General features: G+C 37.7%; 1 protein-coding gene across 1 annotated transcript in view; it reads right to left on the reverse strand.

The window, feature by feature from the left end:
* The window catches only part of KCNH5 (potassium voltage-gated channel subfamily H member 5), a 354,554-nt gene that overhangs the window by 133,709 nt on the left and 193,645 nt on the right, over window positions 1–27,200 (reverse strand). Inside the window, exon 8 of the mRNA XM_049899538.1 lies at window positions 6,993–7,192. Within this exon, the coding sequence (XP_049755495.1) occupies window positions 6,993–7,192 (200 nt within the window). The remainder of the gene's footprint in view (window positions 1–6,992; window positions 7,193–27,200) is intronic.

A 27,200-nucleotide genomic window follows, 5' to 3' on the forward strand; every position in this document is an offset into this window, starting at 1 on the left:
AATAAACAGAGTACTTCTTCTGTATATCAGTCCTGCAAATACTTCCAGCCAAATGTCGTAACTCTCCCTAAGTCTTCTCTTACCCACACTAAATATTTCCTATTTCCTTTAACAATTCCTCATATAACTAGATTCCCAGAACCTTATACCATCGCATTTATCATCTACTCATTGTGTTTCCACTGGGTAATATGCCTTTTAAAATATCCAGCCGGAAGACGGACACAATATTTTATCTATGATCTGCTTAACACAGTATTGGGATGGTTATTACCTCCCTTGATCCAAAGACAAGAGTGCTTTTAATGGATCTTAAAACCAGTCCAATTTTTTAAATTATATTGTATTGTTTTATTTATTATATTCACGTGTCTATATTTACATCGCATATGTAACACAGTACATTTGCCTGGAGCTCTTCTTGGAAGATAGGTGCCTTCCCTCTTGGTTTTAGCAACACATCCCTAGAGGAATCTTTTGCAGTATTTAAATACTGAATCAAGAATATAATGCCATGCATGAGAATATTACCTCTGTTTTTCACATTTAGGAATACAAAGAAATATTTTGATATGCTTTGCCATAAAAAAAAAAAACCTATAAAAGCAGAGTTGTAGAAGAAACATACTGCTTACTGTATTTGGAATAAGTAGAGTACTTCTGTGATAGATTTGGTTGAAAAATAATCCAAGGTTTTAAAATTTTGAAAACCTCAATTTGTTTACATTCTAAAGGTATAATTCTGCCTGAATGTTTTCCATAATTCTTCCAGAACATTTCACATAATACCATCTGCCTACCTATTTACTTTATGCTTATTACACAACATATAAACAAGATATGAAGACTAGAGATTTCTCTGATTTTTTTCTTCAATCTATATGTTAAAAAAGAAGTAATACAGTGGCAAAAAAAAAGAAAAAAAGAGTTTTAAGTTTCTCTCTCTAAAAGAAGCTGGAAAAAAATTCCAGCCTAATGGCAAATATGTGGTCTACACAATACTATAAAGGTTGTAGATTTTTTATAAGGTCCCAAACGCTGAACGTGAAGCTCCCAGACATGTGTTTCATTTGAATTATTTCCCAGGAAAGTCATTTCAAACTGCAGGATAAATTTTCTGAGCTGTAACCATCATCCCTTCTATTTTTTTTTTTTTGTGTGTGTGTGTGTAATCTCCTCTTCCCCCTTTTAAATCCTCATTCATTCCCCCCATTTCTCAGTCCTTTAGGAGCACAGAACATTAGCAAGTAGCAAAGCCCAGAGGAGGATTTTTATCATTAGATGTAAAAAGAAGCTAAAGCAACTGTAGTAATTAGGAGTCAATAAAATATAAATAAAATTAATCTAGGTACAGTTCTATATAAAAGCTATTGCCTTAGGCAACCCTTCAGGATGGGAATGCTATGATCACAACATCAGTACAGATTTTAATGCCACAGTTTGTATTAGAGAAAGTATTATTCACATAAGGCAAGTTAAGACTGAATTAAATCATAGTGATTAATTTGTTTGTGGGTTAAAGCCGAATTTAAAAATCTATAAAACTAAATATGTGGAAACGATAGAAAAAAATCTCAGTAACTGGGGTGAAGGATTTTCTCTAATTAGCTCCAATGGATCATTAAATCCCATTGTACTAGCAACTGAAAAAAATATAGCTGTTTAGAACTAATGAGAGAAGAGATGCACTAGCACAAACACATTTGGCTTCATACATTATATTCCAATGTCTGTCCAGCATGTAATCACAGTTAAAATCTGCTAATGACTGTCATTCTAAAATATTTGAACAAATATTTTAGAATGATGAAAAACACACAGTAAGAGAAAGTATTTGGCATATTGAGGAACAGAAAGTCTATTAGAGGTCTCTGATATTAAACATGGGATAATTGTTAAAATTCAGATGATCTTCACTAATGATGGATAAAATATAAACTCAAGGCAGTGTTTAATCAATTCGATAGGTTCTATATTTCTAACTAAAAGGTTGGCAGTTTGAATCCACCACGCACTCCTTGGAAACTCTATCGATCAGTTTTACACTGTCCTATAGGGTCACTCAACAGCAATGGGTTTTAATATTTCTAATGCTATAAGTACAATTTTATATGATTACTGTCATCGAAATTTCATTTTCTTTCTCTACACTTGTAATAGACTCAATCAATTTGAGTCTTATTTTCTAAAAGCCTGCAGCACAGGTGAATACATAATTAGATAGAGAGATAGTGAGATGATAGGTAGGTAGGTAGATAGATGATAGGTGATGGAGAGAGAGATGATAGAGAGATAACAGAGAGATGCTAGAGAGAGAGATGCTAGAAAGAGAGATGCGAGAGAGAGAGATGAGAGAGAGATGAGAGAGAGAGGTAGAGAGAGAGGTAGAGAGATTCATAGAGAGATTGGTTGATTGACAGGTTGATAGATAGATAGATGATAGATAGATAGATAGATAGATAGATAGATAGATAGATAGATAGATAGATAGACAGACAGACAGACAGACGACAGACAGACAGACAGACAGACAGACAGACAGACAGATAGATAGATAGATAGACTGATTTTATCTTAAAAGCAATACATTTATTGTCTGCTGTGCTGATAGAGGCTATAGAGGGACAAGAATGGAAGCATAGTATGAAACGAGTCAGTTGGTTATTACAATAACTCAGGTAGGAGACAATGGTGATTTGGACCAGATAATAACAATGGTTATGGAGAAGTGGAGGCAGAGCCAACATGATTTGCTGGAAGTTTAAAAGTGAGAGTTTTTAAACTGAGCAACTGAAGGGTGGAATTCCCACTAGTTGCATTGGGGAAGATTGTTGGTGGAAGAGGGGTTACGGAAGATGACCAGAAGTTCAGTTTTGGACAACTTCATTGGAGATGGGTGGACAGGTAGGAGTGTGTGTAGTTCAGCGAATAGGCCAAAAATGAGTATGTACATGTGGGTGGTGTTAGCATATATTTTTAAAGCCACGAGATTGGATGATATCACTGAAGGAGTGAATGAATACAAACAGAAGGCAAGAGGTGTAAAGACTGAGCTCCAAGATACCCCAACATTTAGAATGTGATCAAGGTCAAATTGCTCTCCAGAAATGCCCTGTGATGGTTAAGATTGTGTGTCAACTTGGCTGGGCCATGATTCTCAGTGTTTACATGTGATCACTCCCATGATGGGATCTGCTATGAGTATCAGATCAGTTGAAAGAGAGTTTCCTTGGGGGTGTAGCCTGTATTTAAATATAAGCAGACTTTCTGGGTTTTTGTGCACTCTGGGTCCCATGGCTGCCTCCTGTTCCTCTGACCTCCATTTCTTGGGACTTGAGCTACCAGCTTATCTGCTGATCTTGGGATTCGTTGGTCTTCACAGCGTATGAGTGGAGACCTCCTCTCTGACCTGCCGAGCTGAGTTCACCAGCCCTTGCAGCTACGTGAATCAGGAGAAGCCTCTATTATAATCCACAGATGTAGGACGTTCCAGCCTGTACAATCGAGTGAGCTGTTTCTTTGATATAAATCCTTCTATATATATTTATATGCTTTATGGTTTTGCTTCTCTAGAGAACCCAGCCTAAGACATTCCCTATCAATTTACGCACCTACTAGAATTATACAATACTGCCAGTCATTCTATAGCCTTTGCGAAGATTGGACATCATCTTTGTCCATTTGACATATTAAAATAATTTTTTGTTTCAATTTTGAAGTTTGTTACCAGTGAAAATAAGCTTTTTTGTATGTTTATTAGTAATTTGTATTTTGTCTTCTAGAAATTTTCTGTTTTACTCATTTTTCTCTTAAGTATCCTAATGTTTCTTATTAATTTAAAATCATTTTGTGCATCAAGGTAATTAACAGTTCCTTGTAATGTTTATTGCAAATGCTTTATCTCATTTTTATTTTTTATGTTTTTTTGGTGTGAGAGCTTTTACATTTTTTAGTTAAATCTTTAATCAGTTATTTATTCCATTCAATATGTGCAAAGTGAAATTAAACATATTCACATATCTTCTTGGAATAGTTTATGGTTTCTTATTTTTTACATTTAAGTTTCAGCCCTTCTAATATTTTTGTTAGACAATGCAATGAGACTCTCTCAATGCTTACTTTCCTAAATTTTTAATTCATTTTATAATTAAATAATGTAACAGTTACATCTTTATGATTGTCCTTTAGCTTATATTAAGTTCTTATGTGTATTGAAGTCTGCTTCTCAGACACCTATTCCCTTCTTTGCTTTGGTTGCTAATTTTTGTGTCCATACCTCTTTTTTACTGTGTTTTAAACTTACGTTATGAATGCTATTTATTTAGACGAATGGATTCGTAAGGCAGGTGGTGTTCAGCTCAGGTTGTCAGGCTCTCTATTAAATCCCAGAAATAGACTGCAAATTTTTTTTTTTCTTCTTGTTCAGCATAGCATATGGTGTGTAGTCTAGAAAAAAAAAAGTCTAGAACGTACTTTTAAATTCATCTTCACTGATGATGCCATTAGAGAGAATCTCCCACAGCTCCTTTCCAGGCCCAGATTTTGGCATATGTCTTTTTCTCTCTTACAGTATTGCTGCTACTAGTTCTTACAAATTTGTGTGGGGCTTTTCTTAAGAGGCTGGGAGAAATCAATGCAGGCATGGGTAGTTGCTACCATATTAAATTAGAACTTTCAAATATGTTTTATACACATACAACATGGACATACAACACAGCTTCCATATTTTCCACAAGTATAAAAAAAAAAATTTTTTTTTTTTCCTATTAGTCAACAACTAACACCAAGGATTCCCCACTAGTTAAGGGGTATATCCATGTTCTTTTCTTATTCAAATGCCAATTTAATATTTTAAAATATTTTTTAATCTTCTCATTTGGATTAAATTTTCAGTTTACCTTCAATATTAGCCTTCCCTCCCTCCCCCATTACTCCATTTTCCCTGGACACTCTAGTAATCAAAAGTACATTTCTGAGATCACAAATAATGAACAAGCAAACAAAAAAAATAATTTTATGGTAAATAGTAAAAAAAAAAAAAAAAAGTAGGGACCCAGAAATTACTCCCTGCTCATGATGTATGCACTTGTAGACAGACTCCACACCAGGGCATTACCCTAACTACATCATGAATCAGGCAGTTCAGCAGGTGTTCAAGAGGAGGCTTGAAGAAAATCTAGTTAGCTGCACTTTTGAACAAACCCATTATCTAAGAATATATACCAGACATAATAAAAAATCTGCCACTTACTGGATCTGTGGCATAGACCCTGGGTCAGGCTGTTAGCTAATATGTTGAAGGTCATTGTTCCATTATTTTACTGATGTTTTCTGTCACCTAGCTACAGTGTACCTCATTGCATTTTCTGGAAGGAAATGATCTACCTGAGATAGTAATTGCCACAGGAGATGATTGCCTCTTCATCTCAGTTTTATTTAATGTGGACTTCAAAGGACATGCTGCAATTGAAGATTTAAATGGTTACTCTCATCTTCATGCCAAGGAAGATTTTGTTCCTTCTTTGGATCCCTTCCCTATTAACCACACCTTGGCCCAAACCCAAAAAACCAAACCCACTGCTGTCGAGTCGATTCCGACTCATAGTGACCCTATAGGACAGAGTAGAACTGCCCCATAAAGTTTCCAAGGAGCGCCTGGCAGATTTGAACTGCTGACCTCTTGGTTAGCAGCCGTAGCACTTAACCACTATGCCAGGGTTTCCCATATTGGCCCAGGTATGTCTTAATCAAATTCCATGGAAATGTAATTTGTTCTTTTTCCCTCTGTGGTCGTGCATTCCATTTTAAATGGTCATTTAACTAGAAGATTCATACTGTATCTTATAAATATGTTGAAAGATGTACAAATCTTATCCCCTTTTACAATTCCTTCACCTATATGTCCCTAAGAATTTCACTTGCATTTCCTTTGAAAACTCTTCTCCCATAGCTCTTATACTTCATGTCCATTTCCTGCATCTCCCCTCAACCACCAGCTCTTAACTCCACGTGTTCTGGCTTCAAGCTACTCAGTTCTTTTTTCATGAAGTTCCTGCAATCAAACATCTACTTTGCACATCTGTTTGACTTTGAAATATGCCTGTTGAGCAGCTCTTAAAGAAAAGCCACAAGTCCGCATCGTAAGAGTAAAATGGCAAGGAAGATAATGTGCTGTTTGGTTATCAGATGTCAAAAGTCAGTACCTAAAAACAACATTCGTCGCTGTTGCTAATAAAGTAATACAGCTCAAGATCAGCTTCTTCTGAGACTCTGTGTGCAAGCACTATTTGTCATCCCCTATTTTTATATTTGATGCGAATCAGCTCAGTGTAGAAAGTGAGATTTTTTTTTTTTAGTTTTGTTTATTGTGAGGAGGACTTTGGGTCCTTCTTCGCCCCAAATGTGAGATATATGGGAAAAATTTTGAAAGTTTTCATGAAAAGACAAGGAAAAAAATTTAGAGATGTCAGATGAACAAGCAGGGAGGTATCCACTTTGTACATTTGTGTAAGGCAAAGGGGAAAATAAAGAACTATAGGTTGCTTTATGGAACATGAAACAGAGAAGGGAGAAATTTAAGTGGAGGATAGCGTAAAAGTTTTTTTTTTTTTTTAATTTATAGAAAAGAAGATTTTATTTTAATTCAAAATGGAAAAACAGTCAAAGAATGAAATCCATCATGAGAAATGGCAGCACTCTCTGAGATTTACAGGCATACAGTGAAGGACTGTGAGTGGTTGAGGATATTTTAGGAAAATGGAGTAATTAGCTGTTTTCGGGAACTGCATTTTCTAAATTGAGTGTGATAACTAATACCAACTGATGATTAGTGGTTGAGTGCTTTGCACCTTCTAAGCATTCAATAAATGATTGATAGATATGTCACTTAAGAACTACAGAGTAACACTTATGAAGCAATTACACAAACATATGTGAGTGGGAAATCTACATTTATCCTGTTGAAACAGAAATAAATAAAAAACAACTCATACCTTCTCTGTGTCAATGCCTTTTGACATGGACCATGTCGAGACAATATAATCCATGACTCGCTCGCTAAGGCCTTTTGGGACCTGATAGAGTTTCAGAAAGTCCCGTACATTATTCAGCATCTCATGGTATCGGTTGGTGTTGGCATACATTTGCTGGAAAATTGTGGTTACATTTCCAAAAATAGTTGCATAAAGAAGAGCTGAAAGAGAAGAAATGATTAAAATAAAACAAATATCCCAGGAGGAAAGAAAATAACATATTGGCCAACTCAACAAATAATTTGACATAAATCTCTTGATAAACCAGTGAGTTTAATACATGCCGTACTCTTAGAAGAGTGCCTGGCACCTGGTAATTGCTCAGTAAATGTTAGCTTCAGTAGGATAAACATGATTTCATGAGCATCCTTCACTCTAGTCAGTGTGGTAAAACACGGAAGTGGTTCATACAGTTCATGAAGAATTACATGACCCGCAGTGACACTTTCTCCGAATCCTAACCTTAGGATTAAAGTTGTCCTCCAGCCTTGTTCTCTCTAACGAAGCCTAATCAATTTAAATTTTCCCGAGATTGATGATCCAGTTTAGAAATGTATACCCCTTATCACTCCTTCCAGTTGTGAGACTATTTCCCAGCTTATAAACATTTTTGACAGAACCTCAGAAATAGAGGAAAGGGAACACAAAGTGTTCCATTTTCAGAAGGTTCTGGAGATAAATAGGATTGAAATTAACAGCTAAAATAAAGCTTTGGGAATGCCTGAGAATTCCAATTACTAAACTCATGCCTGTCTCCCAATGATTGTAAGTTTCTTGATTTTGTCATTTTAATTAAGAATAAAGTCAACTTGCTGACCATTGTTATTCATCTATAAGGGACCTGTGATTGGGATAGGGTTTTAAAATGCCTGCGACTTCTGCTCCACTCTCCCCATGTACAATTTACCAACTCTTCTCTCAAAAAAAAAAAAAAAATTTTTTTTTTTTTTTTTCCTCTCTCTAGATCTGGTCAGGCCACTAATGTTGACCTGATTCTGCAAAAGCTTTCAAATTTTTTGAGGTCAGCCCAAATCGAACACACTTGTAATTACACACCATCACCATCACTACCTCCACCCCATGGTTTCACTCCCTCATTAACAGTATGCTCTTCTGAAAAGGACAGTGGTTTCTTCCCCTTAGTATTCCGTAAACACAATGTTTACAGGCATTCCAAGAGCATGTCACAAATAAGTGGGATATCAGGCTCACTTCCATCCTATACTCTCCAAGCATTTGAAAAATGACTCTTCCACTTATGTCGACCAAATCCCATTTGACAGAAGTGGTATAAAATCAAGCTAGTGAAGCAACTTAAAATCCTTAAAATACCTTTTATAGAAAATTATTTGTTTCTTCAACAGTTATTTGTCTCTGAGTACAAATTATAATTTTACAACAGAAAGCTATTGTCTAATAAGCATTTAGTCAGGTTATTTTTTTACTGTCATTTAGGGATTTTTATGCCGGTGAAGGATAATTTTTAAGATATATGATATTTTGTTAAAACTGAGTAGGAGGAATATAGTGCTGACATTTCTCAACTGGGTCTTTAAATCTTTGAATATTTATATTTTAAAAAAAAGAGGTAATCACAGACTACATCTCTATTCCATCACCGTTAGTATTAAGCAAGACAAACAGAAAATAATGTGAACAAATTAATGATAGAAAAACCATATAACAAGGATTTTCACATTTTCAGAAAAGAGAAATAAGCAGAAATTATGTTTTCAAAGTAGTAAGTGTTTTAGTGGTTAATAAAATGATGCTGCAATCAGGATTTTTAATAGTGCTCAGCTATTATACATTGTCAATAAATATCACAGGACTACCTATTATTTTGACAAGTTTAACTTGTTTGGCTTCCTAAAATGCTTGCAATACGCTACATTTGCCAAAGTGCCTTTTAGTTTAACAAATTACCACATATATCATCTTCTAAGTTACATTAAATATGCACAGAAAAATACATTCCACTCATATGAAAGTTTAAGTGCTAAAATATGAGGAAAATTTTCAATGTATTAAGAGTTTGTAGCACTAATGAAGGATGCAATCAACATCTCATTAAGTTTAGCATATTACAAAGACACTTCTCCCTTCCATTTTCACGTGAATGTTGTAGACTATACTGTTTTAAATACGTTCTTTTCTCTCTCTTTTTTTTTTGTTGTCGTATAAGTCTACGAAATTTTGTCACATGTACTGTCGTTATGGAAACCCCGGTGGTGTAATATGGCTGCTAATCAAGAGGTCAGCAGTTCAAATCCGCCAGGAGCTCCTTGGAAACTCTATGGGGCAGTTCTACTCTGTCCTATAGGGTTGCTATGAGTCGGAATCGACTCGACGGTAGTGGGTTTGGGTTTACCGTTATTGTTGTTAGCTGCCATTCAGTCGGCCCTCAATTCCATGCACAACAGAACAAGATGCTGCCCAGAACTACACCAGCCCCACGATCAGTTGCAAACTAGACCACAGTGATCCACAGGGTTTTCATTGGCTGATTTTTGGAAGTAGATTGCCAGGCCTTTCTTCCTAGTCCATCTTAGTCTGGAAGCTTTACTGAAACCTATTCAGTATCACAAAAACACAGAAGCCACCACTGACAGACAGATGGTTGCTATACATGAGGTACATTGGCTGGGGACTGAACCCAAAAAACCAAACCCACTGCCGTCAAGTTGATTCCGACTCATAGCGACCCTATAGGACAGAGTAGAACTGCTCCATAGAGTTTCCAAGGAGCACCTGGTGGATTCAAACTGCTGACCTTTTGGTTAGCAGCTGCAGCACTTAACCACTACGCCACCAGGGTTTCCATCTCCTGCATGGAAGGTGAGAATTCTACCACTGAATCAACACTGCCCCCACGTCACATGTATAGATTCAAACAATATGTATATATTTTAAAAAACAGAAACCTCTTCTTAAAAATATTTTCAACATTTAACACTGGAACACATTTTTTAAAAGATACAGCTAATATCATACTCCATGTCAAGCAATGATACTGCTGCCCACCAGAGGCTTGTTCTCCGGATAAGTGGGCATGTCTTTAATGAGGGAGCCACTAGGACATGTCTTACAATTAGGGAAACTAATACCAACAGAAATCATCTATATGCTGCTAACTCTCAAAATAATACCTCTGGTCTGACCTATCCCCTAAATTACAGACACATATGTCTTCTTGAATTTCTAGTAGGCATTTGCATCTTTCAAAAAATAACTTAATTTATAACACCCTCTCCCCAACAACCAAATGCACTTTCATCTCAGTAAATGGTAAAGCCATTCATCTGGTTGCTCAGACCAAAAAAACTAAAGTCATCCTTGAATTCCCTCTTTAATTCATCTCCTACAACTAATCCTTCACATTTCTGTTGGCTTTGTCTTCAAAACATAGCTTCAATTCAATCACTTCCCACTACTTCTGTGAGCATCCTTGCATAGTCTTTAAAGAATATATGCTTTGCCACTTGTGTGTCTTTGGGCAAGTTACTTAACCTCTGTAGGCCTCTATTTCCTCACTTGTAACTTGAGAATTACACCGTAGTCTTCACAAAGGGGTTGTGTTAAATGAGAAAACCCACATGAAACAGTTAAAAGAGTCCAATAGGGAGTGAGCATCCTTGAAAGACAGACATGTTTCCTAATCTCAAGTAGTATCCACTGCTCCCTATAGAATTGTAATTGTTTTTAATTGTCCCAAATCACAATCTTTGAAGGCTTGCTAATGATCTTTCCTTTTTCATAGTTAAATACACATACATACACACACGTAAACTTCTAGCCATTCCAAGTAGAATTGATGCCTTTGAATTATGGTGTTGGTGAAGAATATTGAATATACTATGGACTGCCAGAACAAACAAGTCTGTCTTGGAAGAAGTACAGCCAGAATGCTCCTTGGAAGCTAGGATGATGAGACTTCATCTTAAGTACTTTGAACATGTTATCAGGAGAGACCAGTCCCTGGAGAAGAACATCATGCTTAGTAAAGTAGAGGGTCAGCGAAAAAGAGGAACATCCTCAACAAGATGAACTGACACAGTGGCTGCAACAATGGGATCAAACATAGCAACAATTGTGAAGATGACACAGGATTGGGCAGCGTTTCGTTTTGTTGTACGTTAAGGTTGCTAGGAGTCGGAACTGACTAAATGGCACCTAACAACAACAAATTCCAAATATATAAATGAAATTTCATTTATCTGTCAGTGTTAAACAAGTTACAGAGTTAAAAAAAAAAAAAAAAAAAATCCAGGTTCAGCTAATTAACTTTTATGAGTTGCTCATGATAACAGATAATATCATGATATTCATACCTCAGGAGAAATTGTCTTCCCCAGTCACATCATTTTGTTTGCCCCTTAGGTCAAGCGGCATCCAGTCGTCTCTGTATTAATGATCTTTATTTTTCAGATTTTTTGGACTGTTCTTGATGACATCACATTTACTGTTCCTAATTATCTTCCTTTTATAAATCCTGGCAAGTGAGCATTAGCCTTAGGCTGAGCAATTTAAAATATTGATATGAGAATGCAGTTCTGGTAACCCTTAACGCCACGTAGGTGGCTCAATCATCATTTCCTTCTCTATTTACATACCATAAAGTCCACCTTTAATAATGATATTTAAGATGCAGAAAGGAAACATTCCATCAATCTGTGATTGCATGTGTAGCAAAAGGCTTGTTAAAACATTTGAAATGGCTCCAGCTGACCTTAGGATAACGTGAAAGAGCTGATCTTCAACAATCTCCCCCCTCCAGTTTCTGCGCCTTATTTTCCTTCCAGCTCTCTCATAATGGCTTCTTGTTTCTCTGGGTTCCCTTGTGCAGTGACCCAAATATGCAGGCACCCTCTAGGTATCCATTTATGAGCTAGATATTTTCAGTTTTCCATTCTTCACTTAATTTATGCCCCATCCCATCTAATACTGAACTATGCCAATTAGGCTGTTATAATCTCATTAATTACTTTATGTTAAGTCTTAAATACTGAAAATTATTTAATACACTATCTCTCTCAGGAATATTGGAATTTTGAAAGAGGAATTCCACATCATAAAATGAGTAAATTAAATATAATGAGTAATTATTTGAACTCACTAGGATAAGAAGAGGCCACTTTTAGAACTTATGAAATTATATCATAATATTGAACAGGTACCAACTAGTTGGTTAATTACCATAGCAACTAACTTCATCAAAATAATCTCAATAATTACATGGTGATGTTATTGGTGGAAACCCTGGTGGCGTAGTGGTTAAGTTCTAAGGCTGCTAACCAAGAGGTCAGCAGTTTGAATCCGCCAGGCGCTCCTTGGAAACTCTATGGGGCAGTTTTACTCTGTCCTACAGGGTCGCTATGAGTCGGAATCGACTCAAAGGCAATGGGTTTGGTTTTTGGTTTTAATTGGCATTATTTTCTACATATCTTAAAAAGTCATCTAATTTTAGGGAGTGAATTATAAACCTATGTTAATCAGTTAGAAGCCCTGGTGGCTCAATGGTTGAGCACTCAGCTGTTAACTGAAACGTCAGCAGTTCAAACCCACCAACTACTCCGTGGGAAAAGATGTGGCAATCTGCTTCCATAAAGATTTCCAGCCTTGGAAACTCTATGAGGAAGTTCTACTTTGTCCTATAGGGTTGCTATGAGTTGGAATTGATTTGAAGGCAGTGGGTTTAGTTTGGTTTTTGGTTAATCAATTACTAACGTAACATTGAAGGTAGAATAAAAAGGGGGCAGTATACAGAGAAAAAATAATTCTAAGAAACTGAAGTAAAAGTAAAAACAAAGAATCAAAGGATCAAGATATCTTCAGATCTACTTCATCCTTGTATGATAATTTTTTTCTTTTTTTACTACATAATCCATTTTCTCTTTAATCCAGCAATTATTTAGACTTCTCATAATATTAGTGCACTCACCTGGCTTACATAGCTGTAGAAATTTTTACAATTTTGACAAGAGGCTAGCTGGGCAACATAGGGCAATGTCTCCGAAAGTAGAGGAACAATAATAATAGGTGAAAGCTGAGCTCATCATTCCAGCCTCCTTTATTTATTATGGGTCAAACACCAGTTCCCAAAATGTATCAATTTCCAGAGGTAACCAGAGATTAAAATTACAGGTTGTTTTCAAGACCCTCATCTCCATCTTGAGCCCATGTCTTCCCTACCTCTAGTATAGCTATAGCCATTCCCAATCCCTTTCTCAGGGAACCTACCTCACTGTCTAGAACATCACACCCTCTTTCGTTACGGCAGTTGCCCAGCTGGCTGACACAAAGGCTAACTAAGTCACTAAAAAACATTTCGGAGGCGAGCTGTGTTAGGTGCTGAACTACAGTCTCAAGTGAGGACACTGCTATTTATGCTAACCTAGGGTCGCTATGAGTCGGAATCGACTCGAGGCAGTGGGTTTGTTTTTTTTTTTTGGTTTGGGACACTGGTTACTCTTCTTCATGTTTCTCAGCAATTCTAACCTCAGCCTAGAAAAAACAGAGGAAGGAGAAAAGTGAGGGAATTGAGAAATAAAAAGGCACCTTGACTGAGTTTCTTGGAGAAGCTAGTCACTCAGACATATCCAGGGGGAAAAAGGGATACTTTATTTTGATATTAGTTTTTAAAATTATAGTTACTAAAAAAGATTAAAGCACAGGATGAAGACGAATGACTAGCAGAAAGTAATATATGTTTGTACCAAGTGATGCAAAGCTGGGCTAAGGTCAGGACAAACAAACAACATTATGTTCCAAGGAGTAGAACACCAACTTGGACGAGAGAGCACATTTGACATTTTTTTTGCAATTGTGGACTTCTTGTTTGTTTTTATTTTCTATCTCTAAAAATGACTCTTTTTATAGTTTCAAGAAACATTTGAAAGTATAGCTTATATTTCACAAGTTATGTAGCTGATGACATTGGCTTTTGGCACTTCTATTTTGTTCCCAACATATTTCTTTTTCTTTGATTAGTTTGGAGAAAACAAATTTCTTCCACCACCACCTCCATTCACACACACACACACACTTGCACACATATACACACATATATACCTTGCAATTAAGATCTAATTTAATGATTAGATGATAATAGCATAAGTTGTATCCATGTCCTTTAAATTATAAAATGCTAAGAGCTATTTGTCTCACCTATTTATTGAGCCTGGCTTTATCAGCTACAGAAAAAAAAAAAATCAGAAAATACAGTGAGTCCAGAATGGTTTCACTGTGGTGAAAGACTGAATTTCTTTTATTTTTGGATGATCTCTGTTTATTTTGTACTAGACACACCTTTGAATTTCCCAGAAGTTTTAGCTTTTCAGTAATGATACACTCGAGCCATTTCCCTAATCTTTAGCAATAGATTATGAAAAGAAGCAAGAGAGAATAAAATTAAATCACTTGTACCATATATCTATAAAAATGGGTGTTATATTATGCTTATTTTACATATAAAAACATTAAATACAATATTTGAGATAATATTGAAATAACTCTTTGCCAAAACACAAGTTTTATTGATCCAAGAGTAAAATGGCACTGTCAACACCTGACATGAATTGCTGGGGGTCCTGAGATTGGCACCTACGGAACAGCCATGAGATTCTCATATGCCATGACCTAGCTTCTTGCTGACTCACAAAACAACTCATTATTGCTTCCAAATCTTTGTGGTGGGTTGCAAAACATGACCACAAACTTCTCTCATCAAGGTATGCACATCACTTTGCATTGAGATTTAACTGCTACTCCTACCAAAATGCTAGTTATTTCTTTGAACCTAGGTTGGCTTTGTGACTTCCTCTGACCAATACAATGTGGCAGAGGTGATATTATGCAACTCCCAAGACTAGATCTTGGAGGATGTATAGTCTTTGCTTTCACTCTCTTGGAATTCTGCCTTCAGACCACCAAAGCTGAAGAAGCCTGAGTTGTGCTGAGGGACTACAAGCCAGCAAGGATAGAGACGCCTAGTTATCCCAATGGTCCCAGCTGAACCTAGCTTACAGCCAATGTGCCAGCTAAATCCGACTTCCTGAGTGAGCCCAAGAAAGATCATTAGAAGAACCACTTGCTCAGTCAATCCACAGGATCATGAGAAATAATGAATCATTGTGGTTTTAGATCACTAGGTTTTCTGAGTCATGATAAATACTATGTCTCTCCACACTGAACGCCCTCCCTTCTCCTCCATCTTGCCTAAATCCCAGCCACTCTTCGGGGCCTAATATTTCCTTCATAAAGCCGTCTCTGATTATTCCAGGTCACAGAAATTTCTCCTCTTTTTCTACAGAACCTACCAATATATCACTACTTAGGACAGTAATTATATACTCTCCTTTCTATTTCTTTTAATTCCTTTATATATGTTAAAGTGTCTTGTAAATATAATGAAGTTCTTGAAAGCAAGTACCTTTTAACTTCTTTTCATCTCTTTGTTGACAGCATAGTTCTGAACCCATAAGTTCTGAGCACATAAAAAATGGGAGCTGAATTAAATGTAAATGTCCTCCCTACATAGTAAAGTGAACAGGAAGTACAGAAGGAACAACACCCTTGTTCAAATCTGGCTGGCAATACTTTCAAAGTGTTCTGTCTGATTTGCCAATCTGTGGATATGGAAGACAGAAAGAGAGACCATTAAAAAGTGTAAAATCTACAAATGCTATAGTAAAGGCAGGGCTTCAAACCGCTTAGAACCAGTTCAGTCATGGCCAACAAACCAAAATTGGAACAGACTTGAATTTTTAAAATTTGGGTGATCCAGAACCATAACCGGAATAGAAAAAATTAGGGATCAAAGTCCTAGAATGGCAGACTTGGAAGAAACGTAGTGAGCCTTTTCAGGAGCCTGATAAGTGAGATTAGATTATTACCAGGGCTGAGAAGAGTGACACACATGCAAAGGCAGTTGGCCACCATCTTTGAGTAGGGCACCGCTGTTTCCAACTAAGCTCAAAATCCGATGGGCAAGAGATTTGATTCCTGTGCAACACTACGCTGCCCTTGTTTTCTGAGAAGGAGATTAAGTTTCTGGCAGGGCTTCAACCTGTATGTTTTCCTGTTATGGTTATGGTTCTGGTTCACCCAAATTATAAAAATTGGGTCTGTTCCAGTGTCACTTCCTTGGCTGTGATTGAACAAGGAAGAACTGATTCAAAGCCCTAGGTAAAGGAGAAACTTACTTGCTAATTAATTCCAAGAATATTAAAACCTGGGGATGTCAATTGTTGATATTTGGCAGCTTATGAAAAATAAATATGTTAAAAAGTCACCCTGTAATACTTTCAAGAAATATTTCAACAATGAGATTTCACCTCACTCCAACAAGGCTGGCACTAATCCAAAAAACACAAAATAATAATAAATGTTGGAGAGGCTGTGGAGAGATTGGAACACTTACACACTGCTGGTGGGAATGTCAAATGGTACAACCACTTTGGAAATCCATTTGGCGCTTCCTTAAAAAGCTAGAAATAAAACTGCCATACAATCCAGCAATCCCACCCCTTGGAATATATCCTAGAGAAATAAGAGCCTTTACACGAACAGATATATGCATAGCCATGTTTACTGCAGCACTGTTTACAACAGCAAAAAGATGGAAGCAACCAAACTGCCCATCATTGGATGAATGGATAAATAAATTATGGTATATTCACACAATGGAATACTACACACTGATAAGAACAGTGAGGAATTCTGTAAAACATTTCATAACATGGAGGAACCTGAAAGGCATTATACTGAGTGAAATTAGTCAGTTGCAAAAGGACAAATATTATATAAGACCACTATTATAAGAACTTGAGAAATAGTTTAAACGGAGAAGAAAATATTCTTTTGTGGTTACAAGAGGGGGGAGGGAGGGAGAGTGGGAGAGTATTCACTAATTAAGTAGTAGATAAGAACTACTTTTTTTTTTTTTTTTTAGGTGAAGGAAAAAACACACAATACAGGGGAGGTCAGCACAACTGGACTAAACCAAAAGCAAAGAAGTTTCCTGAATGAACTGAATGCTTCAAAGGCCAGTGTAGCAGGGGCAGGGGTTTGGGGGCCATGGTTTCAGGGGACATCTAAGTCAATTGGCATAGTAAAATCTATTAAGAAAACATTCTGCATCCCACTTTGAAGAGTGGCATCTGGGGTCTTAAATGCTAGCAAGCAGCCATCTAAAATGCATCAATTGGTCACAACCCACCTGGACCAAAGGAGAATGAAGAACACCAAGGACACAAGGTAATTATAAGCCCAAGAGACAGAAAGGGCCACACAAACAAGAGACTACATCATCCTGAAACCAGAAGAACTAGATGGTGCCAGGCTACAACAGATGACAGGGAACACAACAGAGAACCCCTGAGGGAGCAGGAGAGCAGTGGGATGCAGACCCCAAATTCTCATAAAAAGACCAGACTTAATGGCCCGACTGAGACTAGAAGGACCCCGGTGGTCATGGCCCCCAGACCTTCTGTTGGCCCAGGACAGGAACCATTCCCAAAGCCAACTCTTCAGACAGGGATTGGACTGGTCAATGGGTTGAAGAGGGATGCTGGTGAGGAGTGAGCTTCTTGGATCAGGTGGACACTTGAGACTATGTTGGCATCTCTGCCTGGAGGAGAGATGAGAGGGTAGAGGGGGTTAGAAGCTGGTGAAATGGACTCGAAAAGAGAGAGAGGAGAGAGAGAGAGGGCTGTCTTATTAGGGGGAGAGTTATTGGGAGTATGTAGCAAGGTGTATATAAGTTTTTGTGTGAGAGACTGACTTGATTTGTAAACTTTCACTTAAAGCACAACAAAAATCATAAAAAAAATATTTTATCACAAATTAATCAATAAGAGATAATTGTTCCAAGTATGCATTAAAAATGTAAATGGGTCTATCATTGAGCCCAAATATTCCATTTCTCAGAATTCATTGTATGGTCATTATAAAAAAGGAATACACAAAAATGCCCACTGAAGTATCATTTATCATATGGGGAAAATGTTTGAAAATAAAGATTTTGTGATACAAATTATGGCACAATACAATTTAAACTAGGCATCCATTAAAATGATGATGAGGATGTGTGGTCACAGATCTAAAATGATTAATTTCATATTTTTGTTTGGAAAATAAAGTTACTTAATTCTATTTTTTTTTTGTATTTGTAACTTTTTTTTAAATCTGTGAATGGGTATGTGAGAGTGAATTATGGGTATACATTGTCACATGTCTAGAAGGATGTTTACAAAATGTTAACAATTGTTTTCTTTGGGCAATGAGATCCATGGTAATTTTTATGTTTTTCTTTAAACTTTTCTGTATTACTTGAATTTTTACAGTAAACAAACATCATTTTTATAAAAATAATAAGATATTTGTATCTTTTAGACAGGCAGAAGTCAAAGGGCAATAGAGTAAATTCCCAGATGATATATCAAGGAAGGTCATTAAGAGACCTGAGGTACTAATAAATTACAGCAAACCTTTCCTTAGTGCTCATTATGAACCTTATATACATTACCTCATCAAGACCATACAATCATCCTAAATTACTATTTTATCCTCATCGTAAATACAAGGAAACAAATTCAGGAAATGAATTTGCCCAAAGTCAGACCAGACAACTTTGATCTCAACAACTACACAACCTAACACTCTTAACAGCTTTAAGATTGATACTGCAAATAAAGTCATTCTGCAGGCCTCTTGTTGCCAATGTCAGTGGCTCAGTGATTACTGATCTGAACAAAGTAGTTAAATATGAAGAGACGATCTCAAATAATTAGGTATTCCCAAGATCCAAAATATACTTCAAGTGGAAACAGTATGCACTCCTTAAATAGTATGTAAATCCCAGCCTACCTACCACTAGGCTGGGATATGCTTAACTGGATACACACAAGGAGCCCTTACACCTGATACGGTTGTCCCATCACAAAAATTGCCACTTAATGTTACTGACTAGAAAAGAAACACAGCAACACGCAAGCCTCCACAGTACGATAAACTGACACGTGGGGTATACAATCTATAGACCTTTTAAATGGTGGAGATGTGGACAAAGTTGCAGATTTTCAGAGGTGAAACTAAATAATCTTTTCAGGCAGACTTTTTGGTCAAGAGCAATACTGACCATCATGGACCGTTGTTGGCATATCTTTCTCTAAGATCCTCTTTACGAAATCATCTACTAAGATTTTTTTTTTTAATTCTTCTTTTAGCATACCTCTTATGGCCTCCTTTCTGTTAACATCCCAGAGTAGTTTATCACAACTGTTCCCTAACAGGTCTCCCTATCTTCAGTCTCTTTTTGTGTGCACGTGGCCCCCAGGAAAAATTTCCTAAAATATTGATTTTTGGTATTTAATTTCTCCTCTTAAAAATGTTTAGTGTCTCCTCATAGACCCTAAGACAAAAGCACTCTAAGCAAACATATGTTGCTGTTGTTAGGTGCCGTCGAGTCAGTTTCGACTCATAGCGACCCTACATACAACAGAACAAAACACTGCCCAATCTTGTGCCATCCTCATAATCATTGTCATGTTTGAGCCCATGGTTGAAGTCACTGTGTCAATCCATCTTGCTGAGGGTTTTCCTCTTTTTCGCTGGCCCTCTACTTTAACAAGCATGATCTCCTTCTCCAGGGACTGGTGCCTCCTGATTACATGTCCAAAGTATGCGAGACACAGTCTCACCATCCCTGCTTCTAAGGAGCATTCTGGTTATATTTCTTCCAAGACAGATTTGTTTGTTCTTTTGGCAGTCCATGGTATACTCAATATTCTTCACCAGCACCACAATTCAAAGGTGTCAATTCTTCTTTGGTCTTCCTTATTCATCGTTCAACTTTAGCAAGCATATGAGGCAACTAAAAACACCATGGCTTGACTCAGGTGTCCCTGAGTCTTCAAAGTGACTCTTTGCTTTTTAACAATTTAAAGAGGTCTTTTGCAGCAGATTTGCCTAATGCAATATCTCTTGATTTCTTGACTGCTGTTTCCATGGGTGTTGACTGTGGTTCACATACAGGATCAATAAAATGGGACAAAGGAGGAAGCCGTGAATTTCAACCAAGTGCCAGCTACAGTATTATGTAAATATTTTCTAAATAAGTTAATTTATCACCTCCCTACCTAGACTGTAAGCCCCTGAAAGGAAGAAACTATGTACTTAACTATGTCTTTTCCTACGAAGTCAGGGTTTTGCCCCATGAACAGATAAATGAATGTTAATTTAGCCTGTCTGTAAATAAAGGAGAGTAGAGATTTTTCAGACCATGTGAGTATAGCAGAGTATTAACATGACTGTATGTCTCCAGCTGCCTGATGCGGTGTATGAATTATCTGACTACCTATTATAAGCTCATGTAATACATAGCAACCAATTCATCAAACAAAAGGCAACGTAATCCTTGAATAAATGTTTACTTTAAGCTCTTTAAGGCAGGAGCAATATCATCTATTTCCCTAGTAATCCCCATGAACAACTAGAATGTTCGTCAACCAAGTGGAATATCCACAAAGTTGTCAACTAGCCTGAAAAAGCTAAAACCACTGCACTGGATTCTGTCTGTTGTTTGATGAAATGATAAGACTAGCTTGTGTGGACATAGAAGGTGTATTAAATTGTATTCACATTTGAAAGATGTTTAAGCGTGGTATTTTAGTGGTTTTATAACTATAATTAGGCCATTTTAGACCGGACAATACACAGAATATTCATTAGTGTGTTGAACACACATTTATTGAGTGCTTGCTGCGTGCAAACACAGTGCTAAGCACTATGAGAGATATATAGCTATACAGTTTCATACAGATATTTTTATTTTTAACTTTCACTTGAAGCAATTGGGTTGCTGTAAAATTCTACACTCCGGAATGATTATGAATTTTCCCATACTCTAAAAATGTCATAAACCAATTATATCCAAAACTGGACAAATTATCAACACGATAAGAAACATGATCATAAAATAATAATACATTTGAAAAAAATGCTCTAAAAGGGTCAATAAAGTGAAAGGTAAACAGGCCAACCTTACTTTCCTACAGAAACTGTTTCACGCTGAAATCTTGGGGTAGCCTCATCATTGCTAATTTAATGTTGCCATTGACAACTTTCATTACTCTTTTCCTTTTAAAAAGTGTTTTCTCCTTTACTTCTAGAACAACTGCACCTCAACAGGCTCTTATCCTCTCTTATCTAAGTTCCCTTATAATTAATCATCCAAACTGGGGCCATTTTGAGCGTAAAATAGGGCACTCTTGATAGTTATGCTGGGACAACAGGAGTAAACAGGGCTGTCCCAGGCAAACCAAGGACACTTTGGGTCACTCTACCCTTATCCCAATTCCTCTTTCTCTGGCAATCCCGGGCCCTGTGCCCCATCTCAAGAGATGAGGTCTATGGGCTTCTGATCAATCACTTACATCAGAGTTTACTCTGAGGGAGTCAGATCACTCTCTGGAGTTCATGCCCTACCATCGCATGTACACAGTGCTACAGAATCACTTGACCTGGATGAACGTATTTCCCAAACTGCCTGCTGAATTGCCTAAAAGGAGTCATGCCCTTTTCTCATAGCCCAGAATATCACCCTTCCCCAAATTCCCTTTTACATTCATCTGAGTAAGAATAATTACAAAACCAAAGCTCTGGAAGCTAAAACTACTATGTTCTTTATACCTGAGACTGTATGCAGACTAATTTAGCTGAACCTGAGCGTTTAAAATGGGCAGTGAATTTTGAAACATACATGAGAGAGATCAGAAGAGTTATGTCTGGAAAAGGCAAAATGAGTTGGTAAAGGCATAGGAATCTGTTTTAACAGAGCAGCCCAAAATTTGCAAACTGTACTCGGAAACCCTGGTGGTGTAGTGGTTAAGAGCCACAGCTGCTAACCAAGAGGTCAGCAGTTCGAATCTACCAGGCGCTCCTTGGAAACCCTATGGAGTAGTTCTACTCTGTCCTATTGGGTCACTATGAGTCAGAGTCAACAGCAATGGGGTTTTTTGTTTGTTTGTTTTTGTTTTTTGGTATTCTGTTGGAACACTGTAATTTTCTGTGACATTAACAGATGTTTCTATTAAAAAAAGTTTCTGGATCAAATAAGTTTCATTAATGTTGCACATTAGTTCTCTCTCTTGAAGAGTCCCAGTTCATATTAGCGTATCACAATGTACATAAGCATATCTAAAGCTCTGAGAAGCCTTGCAGTAAAGACACCATTTTTCATACTTGTTTCTTCTTGGAGTCCTTTTTGCTCATAGGAAACCTACGAACATTTCGGTGATCTCCATGGAAAACCATTCTGCAATCACTGTAGCGGGAGGTAGGGAGCAGATGCAGGTACTGGGGCACATAAGAGACTGTTGCCACAATCCTGGATGCTGGCGTAGCCAATAAGGAACCCCTTTTAATAAGTTTAAAAAACTGGTGGTTGCTACATCAAACAATGCAGCAGACTTATGTAGAAAAGGAACTATTCATGAAAGGTAATTCATACCTGCAGGGAGAGCAAGAGTAGGAGTGCTAAGCAGTGAGGCTAAAGTTGAATTTGACCCTAAAATAACATAGGCAGTGGCAGAAAGCAAGGTAACGGACATTTTAGGTAAGGCAGCAGGGCTTGTTGTTTTCTCTGGCTATAGCTTGTTGGGTTTCTAGGCACAGGCTCTCTGCCTTACCCAGGCTCTGTGGCCTGTGGGTCTTAAAACATCATTTCCTAATTCCTTAAATTATGGATCCCTGATGGTGCAATGGTTAAGTGCTTGGCTGCTAACCAAAAGGTTGGCGGTTTGAACCTACCAGCCGCTCCGTGGGAGAAAGATGTGGCAGTCTGCTTTCCTAAAGATTACAGCCTTGGAAACTCTACTCTGTCCTATGGGTTGCTGTGAGTTGGAATCAACACAACAGCTTTTTTTTTTTTAATTCCTTAAATTAGTAGCTGAAGGATAAAATACTATTTGAAAAGCTTCTTCTTATGGTTTTAAACAAGTTGGCCTGGAGTAGGAAAGAAACTAGAGACAGGCAAACAAGCTACCAGATTGGTTAAAAGCTCTACGAAGACTAAGACCATGAAGACCTGGAATACAACAGATTGGCTGATGTAAAGAGAAAGCAACAAATCAAAATACATGCAGAATTATTGGACCGATTGCCTAAATTTAAGTCAGATAACTCTAGCATAGTTTTATTCTTGTAGACTTGAAGGGCCTGGGAAGGGTCTGCCACTCTTGGCACTCTGCATATTGTCTCTACTGAGCCCTGGTGGCGTGCTGGTTAAGAGCTACGGCTGCTAACCAAAATGTCAGCAGTTCAAATCCACCAGCTATTCCTTGGAAACCCTATGGGACAGTTCTGCTCTGTCCTATTTCCCAGGACTTATAATTTGGAGAAATTCTGACTATTCTGACTACAGAAAGCTTTTCTCCCTTAGCCTATTCATCATAAGCAGGCCAAAAAGTGAAGCTTAATTAATAGTTTAGGAAACCCTGGTGCATAGTGGTTAAGTGCTACGGCTGCTAACCAAAGGGTCAGCAGTTCAAATCCACCAGGCACTCCTTGGAAATTCTATGGGGCAGTTCCACTCTGTCCTATAGGGTCATTATGAGTCGGAATCAACTCAATGGCACTGGGTTTGGTTTTTCTGGTTTTTAATTAATAGTTTATGATGAATAGAGCCAATACAAACCTATTAGGTCAACAGGAATAACATTAGTGTAATAAGTTTTGAAGGTTGTGAGTCCTGATTTGATAAAACTACCCCCACCTTTCCAATTTGCCAGACTGTTTCCCATGAAACACTGCATGATTTATTACTGAAATTCTTCTCTTAAAAAATTAGTACCACTTGTATTATTCCACCATCTACCATATTACTAGGTCTCATTCTTCTCTAGTAATACTAGATACTAAATGCTCACCTTTTCAATAAATTATTACTGCTAAGGTCTGACACATATGGAATAAAGTCATGTCGAATTCATTCTACTGAGCACATCACTGTGACAGAATGTCAACTGTAATAAGCATGTCATGAAAAAGATCTTTAGGGCTCCTGTCAGGTAGTATAGAACCTGACAGTAGGTTAAGCCTGAACATTTACATGAAGAGGTTGGGTGACTGCGGCTGACAGCTGTCATTAATACTGTGAAGAAGCAGAAATATGCCACCTAAGAGTTAACAGCTTTCACAATTTATACATGCTTTCTCATCCCCATGTAATCCTTCTGATAAACTTGGGGACTGGGCATTATTCCTCATTTATAGGTGAGAAATCCCTCCCCTCCCTACCCAAACTACCATTACCCTGCTGTAGGCACCCATCATCTCTTAGCCTGATTACTGTAACTGCCTCCTAATCTGTATCCTTGCCACTGGTCATGTTCTGACTGTAAGAGTTGAGTAACATTAGGCTATGCTAGGGAAGCAAATTAAAAAAAAAAAAAAACACACAGCCTAGAAAATCAGTGTAAAACAGCCAATTTTTACTTGAAGTTCACATCCCAGGGTGGATGTGAACCACACCACCCTCGAGAGCAGTAATGTTCCAAATGGAGACACTGAGCTCCAGCTTGCTTCTACCTTTGACTCTGTCATCGCAATACGTGCTCTCACGGTCACCACCAAAGAAAAGAGGAGTAGAGGACCTATAAACAGCAGACCTATAAGTAGCTCCTACCACTCCCTTCCACCTTCCATTGGCAGAGCCCAGACACATGGCCCTAGCCCAACCACAAAGGAGGCTGGGAAATGGAGAGGGACACCTAGATATTTGGTAAGTGAAAACATCCTCCGTCACACCAACATTCGCTGGAGCCAGAATAATACAAATCTGCTCATGCCACTCCCCGGATTTATTGCCTACAATGGCTCCCTAGTGGTTACAGGAGAAACACAAACTCTACAGAAGATTACATATGACTCAGCATAAGCTGGCCCCTGTCTGACCTTCAGCTTCGTCTCCTGATACTCCACACTTCAAAATTCAAGAGCCTCCAACTCTGAACTGCTGGCTCCCTGAATACTATGCCATTTTTAAAATACTTGTTCACATTTTCAAAAACATAACACCTATGGCCATCTCCAATCAGATCCACAATTACCATCCTTGGCCGAGCCCCATATCTTTTGCCTGAACTTCTGTAATGGCCTCCTAATTGATCTTATATCCCTCCTTGCCTCTTACAGTATATCTTCCACATAGCAGCCAGTGTTTTTCTTTAAAATAAGATCAGATCATATCACTGTCCTGCTAAAAAGCTTCTGGGAGTTCCCATTACATGTAGAATAAAACCCAAAGACTGCACAATCCAGGCCCTTTCTTCCACTCCAAATTCATCTCCTACTTCTCTCCCCTACCTTACAGCGCACTGGCCCTACTGATGCCCACACCTACTCAGCATCCCTCTGCCTTAGGGGCTGTACACACTTGGATGGTTCCTACCCTGACTTCATTCAGATCTCTTAAATATCACCTGACCAGAGAGGGCTCCCAATCTAAAATAGGGATCCCACACCTCCATAGCCTTAATCTGCTTTACTTTTCTTTACAACATCCTTATCTACCTGACGCTGTATTGGGAATCTGTTTCTTATCTATTATCTGACACCCTCTCTAGAATGTAAGCTTCATGAGATCCAGCATTTTAGCTCTCAGGTTCACTGTAATATCCCCAGAGCTTAAAATGGTGCCTGCTACTCAAGCTTGAGTGAGTGTGAGTAAATGAATGAGTGGGTGAGTGACTGAATCCTGATCCTCTCTGCCTACAAGGCACTTTCTCCAAAGTTACTTGGTGGATGCTCTATCTTCAAGCTTTAGCTGAGAATTTGCTAACGCCCTCCACATTCTATCCAATAAGGTCCCCCCAGGCCCACTGTGATTCCTCCACTGTTACCCGAATCTTTAGAACAGAGCCTGACATGTAGTAGGCATTCAACAAGTTCACATTAATGCATAAATCCTCAAAGACAATAAATGCCAAATGGCTAGTAAGTAACAAGGTAAAGAATGAAACCCAGCATTTCCGGTTTTTAGGTCTTTGACTACTTCTATTTTATACCATGTTGTTGTTAGCTGATGTTGACCTGGCCCCTAACTCACACTGACACCATACACAATGGAATGAAAAACTGCCCCTGACTCACACTGACCCCATACACAATGGAATGAAAAGCTGCCCAGTCCTGCGTCATCTCCACGATCAGTTGCAGATTATGCCATTGTGATCCATAGAGTTTTCATTGGCCAATTTTTGGAAGAAGACCGCGAGGCTTTTCTTCCTAGACCATCTTAGTCTAGGGGCTCCACTGTAACCTGTCAGCTTCATAGCAACACGCAAACCACCGCTGACAGAGGAGCAGTGACTGCATTGGCTAGAAATCGAAGCAGGGTCTCCTGCATGCAAGGCGAGAATCTACCACAGAACTTTATGACATAGCTGCCATGAAATAAACCTTTTGTCGTAGAAATTCAGGACTTAGAGTACATTTATTTTTCTTATAATATTTTCAGCATACTTAGCATTTTGGTCAAATTAAACAAATACCAAGTGACACATTTGCTTAGAACAAGTCATCTAAAAATTAGCTTTCATAGACATCTTTGAAATATCTACATGGGAACACTTCAGCAAATACTCTCATGTGTTTCAAAGAGTGATTTTGTATTCGACTCCTTAGGAAAATTGCACATAAATAATTCCTTCCAAAAACCACTATTTTAACTTCAATATAAATGTACTCAACTTCTCCATCTGAAGGGTCAAGCCCTTCACATTTAAGAGTGTACAGTTATAAATCATTAAATTGTTAGTTCATGTGTCCAGAATAGTCACCCAGTGGTGTGAGACAGAGACAAAGTCAAGACCTCTGGCCTATGATAGGTCCCACATATAAGAATATTTTTTTAGTTTCAATACTTGACCTTACTTTGTAAGTCTAGTTCTTTTTCTAGATCTCAGATATAAGATAAAGGGAAGAATTTTTTTTACATAACATGCAAACATTTATTTACTTGGAAATTATATAGCACAGCTGAATACAAAGTATTCCAAAAAATGACTTAGTAAACTTATTATGCTCACAATTAAATAATAATGATAATAACAAACATATAGTCATTATTATGTACTGTTCACTTTTATCACCTCCTTTTTATAATTT

The sequence above is a fragment of the Elephas maximus genome, chromosome 10 (assembly GCF_024166365.1).
Source record: "Elephas maximus indicus isolate mEleMax1 chromosome 10, mEleMax1 primary haplotype, whole genome shotgun sequence".
Taxonomy (NCBI): domain Eukaryota; kingdom Metazoa; phylum Chordata; class Mammalia; order Proboscidea; family Elephantidae; genus Elephas; species Elephas maximus.